Consider the following 10,664-nt stretch of genomic DNA (forward strand, 5'->3'; position numbering starts at 1 on the left):
GTGGCTGGCTCCCTGCCCAGCCCGGGACTCCTTTTCTCCGCAAGGAAGATGAGCAACAGCCCGGCCAATGCTGTGGGACAAAACAAGCGGTGTGTCACAGGCGGGGATGCCCTGGCTGCTTTGCACCTGGCCCCCGGCTGTGTTTTAGAGCGGGGAGAGGCTGCCGCTCTCGCTTCCCGTGACAAACCCTTCCCATCCATCTGTCTGAGCCATCACCGCCTGCACGCATCCATCCCGTGGCTGCTGACGGGACACAACAACAGCACGGGGGCCCTGCCACTTCTCCGTGCAGGGACATGTCGAGGGCGTTGTTCAGAGCTGGAGGGGAAAGGGTCACCCTCGGGTCCGGGGCAGACGGCAGATCCAGCCGTGCTTCTGGCAGCGCTCCCCCCGCCGCACGGACGTGACTTTATTCCAGTCAGCCCGCCTGGGAATCTCCCGGTGTCGCCGGACCGCGCGCACCCGGAAAGGCTGGGAAAGGTGTTCCAGAAACAGGCAGACGGGGAAAATGTCCCCGTGCAGACGAAGCTACCACGAGGAGGGCAGAGCGCGGGTTGGGGTCAGGCACAGGGAGGGACACTCTGGGCACTGGGGACAGCAACACCCCGGGATCACAGAGGGGAGTAGAGCGAAGCTTCCCTTGGGGGCTGCGGTGCCAAGAGCCCAGACGCAGCCAGAAATTAAAGTTTTTGACACGGGCAGGTGCTGGTGAATTGCCACGCGAATGCCATTGCCACCTGTCAGCACCACGCACGAGGCTGGGCTGGGCAGTGGCTGCCGGCTGCACCTTCAGAGGAGGCTTCGGCATCCCCATCCCACCCCAGGCACAGCTTGGGCACATCCAGCCAGCCCCAGCCCTCCCCAGCAGACAGATCTGTCGGTGCAGATGGGATGGGGAAGCCGGGACGGGCTCCTGCCACCCTGGAGAAACCTGCCTGGCGCGAGCCAAGGACCCACGTGCGAGCAGAAAACACTGGTTGTTTCCCTGCACCGTGCGCTTCTCAGCTCGACGCCGGGCTGGGGCGGGTAAGAATGACTCAGAACAAAGTGAGCAGTGTCTAATCTCTCCTGGGACTTTTTATGTGCATGTGTGTGTGCGCGAGAGAGAGAGCAAGAGTGACTCACGGTGGCTTCTCGGGAATACAGCGTGGCTCAGAAGCAGCGGCCGCCCCCGTGTGTGCCCTTCCCAGCACTCACATGGGCAGAGGGCACTGGGACACGGCCGTGCCACTGGCGGTGGCGAGCTGGCAGAAGGACAGGGCATGGCCACTTGAATCAGTGCATTCAGGACACAGCATCTCCCGCTGCTGCCCACGTCCTGCCAGGACCCGCCTGCCCGAGGGCTGGTGAGATGCATCCCTGCTCTTCCATGGACGTGCCCGGGGCTGGTCAGTGCCGCATGGGCTCGCAGGGTCCCCCCCAAATGAGGGGCCAGAGCCCTGTGTAGCACCCAGAGCACCCAACCTGTGGCTGTGGGAGCCCACGCAGCAGCAGCTGAGCGGTGCCGGGGGCAGAAACGGCAGCAAATCCAGCTCTGAGCGCCCTCGGCACGGCCCCAGAGCAGAAATGCCACCGTGGAGCAGGTCCGAAAAAGCAGCCAGCTGTCCTCCCCTCTCCCTTCCCCGCATAAGTGGGTCAGCGCAGCGTTTCTCCTTTCTCTCTCGTTTCTCACGCTGGAGGTGTCTCTGAATGACTCAGGCTATGGGAGCGCAACGGCCGCGCTCCCGGCTACAGGGCACCCATGGGGCCGCACCTGGGGGAGCCGGGGGGCTGCACATCGGGGTGCTCGTGGCTGGAGGGTGCTCCCGATGCCGCTGTCTTCGCAGGGGTGCTGCTGAAGGAGCTCAGCTCCTCATTTCAGAGCAGCCCAGGGAAAAGCAAAGCAGCCTCCAGGCACACAAGTCCTTCGTAAGTCACCTAATTACCCTTGGCTGATTAAATTAAGCTTAGAGCAATTGCTGTGCCGCTTGTTGCTGCTGGGTCAGCCTGGAGAAGGGTTCACGTTCCCTCTGGGTTGTCCAGTTTTTAATGCTTGGCTCAGCCCAGCATCCCAGTTGCCAAAACAGGAGGCTCCTGGAGCAAGCCCCAAACCCCTGTGGCTGCTGAGATTCAGGCACACGTCCCCTCTGCCCAGGATGTGGCTCTGCCCCATGACTGCTGTGCTCAGGGCACGGGGAAGGGCCCGGCACTGCCCTTCCTCCCCGTCCCCCAGTGCTCAGTGTTGCTCAACTCGGGCATCCCCGCACCAGCACGGCTCCTGGTGAGCCACAAAAAGGGCTAAATTTAACAACAGGAATTTAGTGTCGCTCCACAGGGATGGCTGGGTAAGGGAAGCACTGTCCCAGAAAAATCCTCTCTCGATTCTCACAGAGAAGAAGCTGATGCACGGAGCAGATCCTGAACCCCCTGCCCTGCTGGCTCCCATCACTGGGATGCTGCCCTGAGCCAGGGGATGCCACCACACCCAGCACCCACGGGTGCCCCCAGCACCAGCCCCATCTCTTGGGGCTGGCAGGGTGTCTGCTGGCTGGGAAGCAGCCCCACGAGATGAAGAGGGAGATGGACCAGGGCAAGGTGCTGGCCAAAGAGGCAGAAAACATGCAAGAGCCGAGTGAGCAGAGTGTTGTGCATCCAGCAATTGTTATTTGCCTTCTACAGATGGAGAAACTGATGCAGGACTTGGTCACCTGGACTACAGTGGCAAGTGGGAAGGAGAATGTCTGCATTGCCCAGGCAGCCACTTTGGTGCCATTTGCTGCGCACCGGGCTGGCGGCACCCAAACCAGCACTTCTCTGCAGGAGGGATGGACTGAGGGGTGGCCAGGGCTCGCTGCAGCTCAGCACAGTGCTCTGCTGTGCCCAGGCTGCTCAGCTCCCATCTGCAGCCAGAGATCCCAGCTGCTGGCTGGAGGGATAACAAAGCCCCTTCCTCTGCAGTGTGGAAGTCAAGGAGGCTGGGGCAGAGCTGAAAAGTCCCCCCAGCATCGGGGGAGAGCAAAGGAAAAGGGCTGTCGCCCCCACCCAAAGCAATCGAGTGGCATGAAAAGCTGGAGCCCATGGTTGGTTTCATTTCCAGAAAATGAGAAGAGAGAGAGAGGCATGGGCAGAGAGAGAAACCCCACTGAAAATCCCCGCGCTCTTGCTTTGACAGGGCTGAGCTGCAAATTTCCTATCCGCGAGCTTCAGTGTGCCCCCGGCCGGCCGCGGTGCCGGGGCTGTCCCTGTGCGTCTGCGTGACACCAGCGCGGATGTCCCAGCCAGGGGAAGGGGAATTCAGGCGTTGCTTCTCGCCGTACTAAAAGCAGCGGCTCCATCACAGCCTCAGCAGAGCATGTGGACCGGGACCATGAGGCTGGCGGCGCCTGGACTTCACCCCGAGCCACCGGGGTAGCAGCCTGGGAGCCCCCCAGGTCCCCGTGTGCTGGGGACATGTGCTTTCAACAGGGGATCCTGGCAGCTGGTAGAGACGGCCAGGTACAGTGCCTCTCTCAGCGGGTCTGGGCATTTTGGGGGGACTTGCTGGGAGCAGATGGGTTTGCTGGGTGCGTTACTGCCCGGTGCTGCTGCATGTGGCCGCTGCAGAGCCCACGTGGGCTGGCGAGCAGTGGGTCACCGGCCACGCTGGCTGGGAGGGATGGGAAGCATTGGAGATGGGGAAAGGCTTTTGGGGCTTGCACCCCCTGACCCAAACAGGCTGGTAACTTGTGGGGAGCCCCGATGGCTGTGGGGTGCTCGGGTGCCAGTGCTGGGCTCTGCAGCTGCCCCCCGGCCCCGTAACACCCCCGGTACCAAGCAGGAGCACGGCAGCCCCCAGCGGCACAGCCCCTGCCTTGCTGCGGGAGGAAGCTGAGCGCCCGCAGGATGCTGCACGTGGGCTGGGAAGGACGGGGCCATGCTGGGGCAGCGTGTGGGGCTGAACTAGCTGGCACCATGGGGGGAAAGGCACAAGGACAAGGCGTGCCGGGACCCGGCCGCCACATCTTGTTTTCCCAGGGGAAGCCGCTCTGCTCGCCACCAGCCCTGCCCGGAGCCGAGGCCGAGACCCAGCGGAGACACGGTGCCGTTGGCCGCCCAGTAGTCGGTGTAGGATCTGTGCGACCGTCCCGCTAACAGCTACATCTGATTACTGGGTCACCAACGGGCCGGCACCACCGCACCCGCCCTGAGCAGCGATGGGACAACGGGGACTGATGGGGGGCTTGGGGTGGGCATGGATGCTGACTGGTGCCACGGTGCTTTGGGGCTCAGCAGTGCAAACACGGGGACTTCACACTGTGCAGAGAATAAATAAACGTTCAGGGCGTGCTCATTCCTTCTCCACACGGTTATTAGGGCGGGAGCCCCCACACGCACACACACACACGGGCACTGAGGGGGGCGCCCGCCCCTCCAGCGCCTCACGGCCCTCAGCGGGGCGGGGCGCTGCGCATGCGCAGTGGCAGGCGGAGCGGGAAGATGGCGGCGGCGGGCGGAGGTGGGCGGCGGGGCGCGGGGCGGGCGCGTTGCCATGGCAACGGCGGGGCCGGGGGGGCGAGGGTGAGGCCTGGTCCGGCCCGGTTAGGCCCGGCCCGGCCCGTGACGGTACCGGGGTGCGTTGTGTGCCCGCAGGCCGGCCGGAGGACGCGTTCACCGTGCTGGAGCTGTCCGAGTACGCCAAGAGCCGGCCGTGGTGGCGCAGGGTGTTCGCGCCCAGCTCGGGGTCGAGCGCCGAGAAGTACAACGTGGCCACGCAGCTCGTCATCGGCGGCCTCACCGGCTGGTGAGCGGCATCGGGGGGCGGCAGGCGGCGGGGGGACCCTCCCGGGGCCGGCCCCAGCCCCGGGCCGGTTGCCTGCACGCAGGGCTGAGCAGGGCCGGGGCGCTGGCGGCTGCCGTGGTGCCCTTTGTAACGCACGGCCCTGCTGGGGCCGCTCCTGCCTGCTTAAAAAGGAATAAGGGGTAAAAGCGCTGCTTGTTTGGGCCGCAGAGGAGCTAGCCCTGTGGTCTGCCCCCCGTGCTCCCTCCTGGAGTAAGGTTATTTGTGCTGCCCAGTCTCCTCCTGGAGGTGATCCCTGTTAAAGGTACCCCACCGAAATCGCGTGCTGATTTTGGTTAAACCACGTGTTTCCGACTGTGCTTTCGGGAGATCACGATGTTGAAGAGATAAGAATCAAAGCTGAGAAAGCCTGAGATGCTGTGGTGAGAAGTAAAGAGCTGCAAAGTGCCACATCTGGCCAGGCACAAATTCTTTTTCTCTGCTTGCCTGTGGCCTTCTGCTGTCAGCCCGCCTGTCTGCAGGCCTCGAGCAATTGGCACGGAAGGCAGGCCTGTCTGTAGGATAGGATGTGTTATGTGCGTGTGTTTGGTGTCACATTCTCCTCACTGGATCCTGGTTGATTTGCAGGTGCACTGGATTCATCTTCCAGAAGGTTGGAAAGTTGGCAGCAACAGCTGTGGGAGGCGGCTTTTTCCTGCTTCAGGTGTGTATGAAGAGCGGGCCAGGCTTTGTGAGAACGCTGTTGGTGGGGAGCAGGGGTTGTCTTAGTGCTCCTTACTTGTTGGGACGTGTGGGGTCAGCACTGTGTGCCTGCAGATGCCATGGGCGTATGTTCCCTGGCACAGGTCAATGCCCCATTTTCACAGGTAGCATAAATAAAGCATGTTAGAACTGGAGACATGCTCAGATGCTGCTCATGGAGTTACTTTAGAACATCGTAGAAACGCCCTAGATCACCTCAGGGGTATGTCTCAGCTCTTAATAGCCAGGGCTGATCAAGTCTGTTGGTCTGCAAAGACTTGTTAAAGTTTTGTGGCTGATTGCTGCTGACGTCTTAGAGGGCCAATTCAAATCCCTGAATAAATTTCCACCCCGTTTTAGTAGCAGCAAAGCAGGAGCATTAGCTTCAGGATTGCCAAAAGGTGCTGTCTGCTTGGGGCTGGCTAACAAAGGCCAGGCCAAGGCACATGGGCGCTGTTGCTGCAGAGCCACCTGAGCGAAGTGGAAGCAAGCTTGAGCCATGGCGATCTGCACTGCTGCTGCAGGAGGGGCTGGTCAGCTGGCTGCTGTAGCTGGGCCATTTCCTCCAGCCTTTTCTTCTGATTTCTAAGAATTCAGAAACCGAGGGGAGCCTCTCAGATGCTGAAATCTGGTCCGTATGTCCTGCAGGAGGCAGAAAGCTCTCTGACCTCATGCAGCAGTCTTTGCTGGTTTGCTCCCGAGGCGCTGCATCTCGGGTGACTCGTTCTCACTCTTCTGGTTCCACTCGTTCTGCTGAAAGCCAAAGGCTTTCGCCCCGTTGAATCATCCTGACCAGATAAAATACTCAGGGAGGAGCAGGCTATTAATAGCAGCGTCCAGTCCACCCGCAGCAGCAGGAGAGCTGCGGAGCGTCCCAGCGAATATGTGGCAGTTGTGAGGGGGAAGGGGAGGCAGCTTTACACTGCAGAGGCTGACACAGGCTAAGCTGCAGCGTGTGCCCTTCTGTTAGAGGATTACTGCGGGAGGCAGATGTTGCAGGACAAATGGAACCACAGGCATGGTGCTTTGTCCAGTTCCTGACCTTGTGTGCTCATCTTCTCTCAGCCTGCTGGTCCAGGGCGTGGGGGCGGCGTTGGTCAGGGAAGGGGTGGGAGGGGAGGGGATTCTGTTTAGCCAGGATTTCACTCCAGGAGCTTTCTTTCCACCCCTCAACATTCCAGATCGCAAACCACACGGGATACATCAAAGTGGACTGGAAGCTAGTAGAACGGGATGTGAACAAAGCCAAGCAGCAGCTGAAATTTCACAGCAGCGGTAACAAAATGTCTCCAGAAGTGAAAAGCAGAGTGGATGAGGTGAGACAGTTCTCCCAGGGGGTGTGCAGGTGCCCTGCTGGAGGCACGGCGGGAAACGGGATTGAATTCTGGGCTCCCGTGGATCCTCCACCATGCAAATACCAGGAGGGAGTGCTTGTGTAAAAGCAAAACTAGTGAGATGGCAAAGCTGCCTACGTGAATTTGAGGCAGACAGGGCGTCTTCTAGGCGCGACACCTACTCACCGTTTGTTGTGGCAGAGTCCTTGGGGTTGGAAGAAAACGTGCTGGGGTTGTGGGGAGCTCGAGAAGGCTGAGCAGGAAAGCTGAGCAGGTCTGGCAGCAGAGTGGCCTGGCTACTCCGGGCTCTGCCACAGAGTGATCTGACTCCCACGTGCCATCAGCAGCCCTTCTGTCAGAGGATCTGGGCTGTGCTGGGATTGTTCCACACTGCAGGTGCCACAGATAGGGCGGGGAGGCCGTTAGGGAGGATGAGGAGCTGGTGCCGAGCAGTGGCCACGCTCCCAGTGTTGCCCACCTAAAAGAACAGCCTGAGAGGGGCCTCACTGTGGGGAGGGGGTGAGTGGCTGCGGCTGTTGGAGAACACTCTTGGCTCTTCTCTCCCATGCTTAGGTGATCATATTTCTGAAGAAGAACGTTATCCTGACTGGAGGCTTTGCTGGAGGATTTCTGCTCGGAATGGCCTCCTAGGAACTACAGTTGACTCCCTCTTCGTGCCCAGCCTCCCTTGCCCTCCTCTCCTTCCCGTTCCCTTTAACATAGAAGTCATGTTTCCATGGATGTTTCCAACAGGCTCAGCCCCCTGCTCACAGGTTCCAGCCCTTATTTCTTCCAATACTGCTTCTGACTTCCAGCTTTTACCTGTCTGGGTGCTGGGATTGGCCTGAAAGTTTTTGCCTTGCAATGCATCATTGTGATTTCTTTCCCCTCCACACACACCCAGTCCCACGTTCTCAGATGACGTGCAGCCTCCTGACCATGTAGTGGCAGAGAAATCTCTTAAACGTGCTTCTTTTCAGGTGTCCAGGACCTGCGTGTTTGTCTGCCAGTACATGTGCACAACAGCTGCCAGCTGTTGGCTGTTATTTAGCTTGCACTTTCTCTGCTCCGGTACCTGGAAAGCCTGTGCCTCCCTCTGTGCAGAGCTGGGTGTGAAATGCAGACACTCCTGCATGTCCTGGGGTGGCTGCAGAGGAGTCGGGGGCAGCTTGGGCTGTGGGTAAGGAGCACGTTCGTGCTGTGTGTGGCAGTGGGGTCCTGCCCTCCCCCTGCCCTGCACGTGGGTGGCTGTTTGGCTCCTCGCCTGCTGTTATTTATAGCCCTTACTGGAAGTGCAGCTCTGGCACAGCAGATGGAAACTGAGCACCACGGGTGGCTCTCCAGACTCTCCCCTTATCCCGTGTTCTGAAAGCAGAGCTCCTTTCTCGCTTGCTGGCTGTCAGCCCTGTGCTGAGGCACTCTCGTTGTGCTGTGCAGGCTCACAGGGTGCTCGCCCTGTCCGTGTCAGCCTGCCTGCCCTGGGCAGCGTTTCCGCTGTGCTGCTCTCTGCAAAGCACCCCGGGGCTCGGAGTGGTGTTTGTAAGCCCGCCATGGCCTTCTCTGGCCACACTGGGGTTGGTGATGCCTTTATAGACAACCACGTGGGGTGGGATTGTAAATAGCAAGTGTTTAGGGAAGTTGCACTGATCCAGGATCCCCGTGGCCAGCTCCATTGCGGTGTGTCTGGGGAGGAAGGAGAAGGTGAAATGTGGTTAGAACTACTCTGAGCGCAGTCCCCTACCTGCTGTGGGGTACAGACTCCACCTGGACTCTTCAGTGCTTCCAGCATCTGTCTGCACCCTGGTGGCTGCTGTGGGCAGGGGGCCAGCTGCCTTCCTGCAGCATCTCCTGGGACTCGCAGAATCCTTTGAGTGCATTTGGCAACAACTCCCATGTGTTTCTTCCCTAACCTGAGGCTGTGGTTATGAAGATGCTGTGCGGAGCAGCTCAGCCTGCCTGCCTACCTGTCACTGAGTACAAAAACAGGGTACTGTACATAACAAAAAGGGTGGGGAAAAAATGGGCGTGCCCTTGTAGGAGTAGACCATTTCCATGCTCTTTGCCTTGGTTTTGTTTCTTCTTTGACTTTACCATTTCCACACACACACAAAAAAAACACCACCTGCTTGCTTAATCCCCTTGCTTATTTCCAACAGCCATAGCCCTTCTGCAGGTGATGAGGCAGCCCAGATGCAGAGCTCAGGTGTTCATGTGATGTCTGGCCCGGTGCAGTTGTGTGCAGAGCAGAACTCTAACCTACAAGAAAAATGAAAAAAAAAAGATAAAAAAAAAAAAATCTTAGAGGTGTTCTGCATTGGCTGTGCTTGGTTGGCACTAGCACTTTCCAGAGTGTGGGGACTTGCAAGATGTAGGGTGATGTCCTCCAGCAGGTACACGCAGGTGTCCTTGCCCAGGACGTTGATGTGCAGCCCACCTTTCGTGGGGAACACGCTAGAGAACGGTGATGCATGTGGGTGCCTGGGACACAGGTTGGCAGCTGCACCGCATCTCCCACATCGTGTGATGCCCTTCTGAACATAGGTTGTTGGCTCTGGGTGTGGGTACAATGGGGACTCTCCCTCAAAGAGCTGCTTTAAGGGCTGGCACTGGGGGTTCTGCCACCAGAGGTTTTGGGCTTGGCACAGGCTCTTGTTCCTTTTGCTTCAGTTCTGATTGAAGTGTCAGAATGGCAATGCTTTGATTTAGGTGAGGGTTTCTCACCTTCTGGATATGAAGAGAGGCTGCAGGTAATCAAGAAACATGAATCGGTGTCTTTGCTCCTGTCCTACCCTATGTGGCCAGGGAGAATAAAGGAGCAGCTGGGCTCACAGCCTTTTAACGATGACTTTTAGGAAAGCCATCAGAGGCTGCAGGAGGGATGCGATGCAGCAAATAGGTCCTTGATAAGTCGGTGTCTGGGAGTGGAGTGACAGAAGCGTTTTCTTTTTTTAGTAACTCCGCACAGCTGGATGTGGCTGCATTAACACATTTGCATTGTGGAGTATCTCTTGTTCCTGTAGGGAAACGGCCCTGCTTCCCCCCTGCCTGGTGTGCTGCATAACCCCGCTTCTACCGAGGTGCATCACAAATCTTTCCCAGCGGCAAAGCCCAAAGTAAATCATGAGCAGACCTGAGGGCTGTTTTTCCAGCTCAGATAAGTCGCTTTCTGCCCTTTCCTGGGAGGGGTGTGCTGGATTCTGCTCCACAGGGTCCCGACTTGCTGCTATGGAGAGCAGTGGCCCGGAGAGGGAGCCAAAACGTCTCAGTTCCTGCAGGAAGCAAGTGGTTGAGACAAATTCATTTTGTTTAGTGTGAGCACAGGCAGGGAGTGGACAAGGACATCAGCATCTGGCAAATCCTGCTGTGCCAGTGTCGGGCTCACGGCTGGCGCTGTTTGATGCTGTGTGTCCACACTGGAAGGTTTGATGCTCTGTGGGAATGCATTTTCATTGCTGCAGGTGCCAAGATGAGGTGTTCCCCCCCACACTCCCCAACACACTTGCTCCTTTTGGTCTCGTTTCAACAACTTCTGGCATCTGTACCAGTATGGGAAGGTTTAAAACACACTAGGCTTTTGAAGTCTTTTTATATATTGTATGTAAATGCTTGTTGAAGTGATATTTTATTAAACAGTTTTGCTCTAATTTCTGTGTGAGGTCTGGTGGCTTCTCAGGAACCAGCACGTTGTGCCTTCACCTTGCCCTGCCTGTTGTATTTTACTCGTGGGAGCAGTTGCAGCTGGTGCAGTGGCACAGGGCACCCAGCCTCCCTCCTCTGCAGGTGACCCTGGCTGAGGGTGAGCTGCCGTAACAAACCCCTCTCCTTGGTGATCC

The 10,664-nt window shown here is 58.5% G+C and overlaps 1 protein-coding gene across 1 annotated transcript; it reads left to right on the forward strand.

The window, feature by feature from the left end:
- The first annotated feature begins 4,411 nt into the window (after window positions 1-4,411).
- FUNDC2 (FUN14 domain containing 2) lies at window positions 4,412-10,475 on the forward strand. The gene is made up of 5 exons (XM_084294308.1): window positions 4,412-4,474; window positions 4,609-4,759; window positions 5,384-5,459; window positions 6,679-6,813; window positions 7,405-10,475. Exons 1-5 carry the CDS (start codon window positions 4,429-4,431, stop codon window positions 7,480-7,482), a joined length of 486 nt encoding a protein of 161 aa, XP_084150434.1. The 5' UTR covers window positions 4,412-4,428; the 3' UTR covers window positions 7,483-10,475.
- The last annotated feature ends 189 nt before the right edge of the window (window positions 10,476-10,664 follow it).

The sequence above is a fragment of the Netta rufina genome, assembly GCF_964035555.1.
Source record: "Netta rufina genome assembly, chromosome: 12".
NCBI classification, from domain to species: Eukaryota; Metazoa; Chordata; class Aves; order Anseriformes; family Anatidae; genus Netta; species Netta rufina.

Coding starts and splice junctions, on each gene's coding strand:
- FUNDC2 (XM_084294308.1), top strand. CDS start 4,429: ATGCGCAGTGGCAGGCGGAGCGGGAAGATGGCGGCGGCGGGCGGAG. Junction 4,760..5,383: donor ATCGGCGGCCTCACCGGCTG/GTGAGCGGCATC, acceptor GTTGATTTGCAG/GTGCACTGGATTCATCTTCC. Junction 6,814..7,404: donor TGAAAAGCAGAGTGGATGAG/GTGAGACAGTTC, acceptor TCCCATGCTTAG/GTGATCATATTTCTGAAGAA.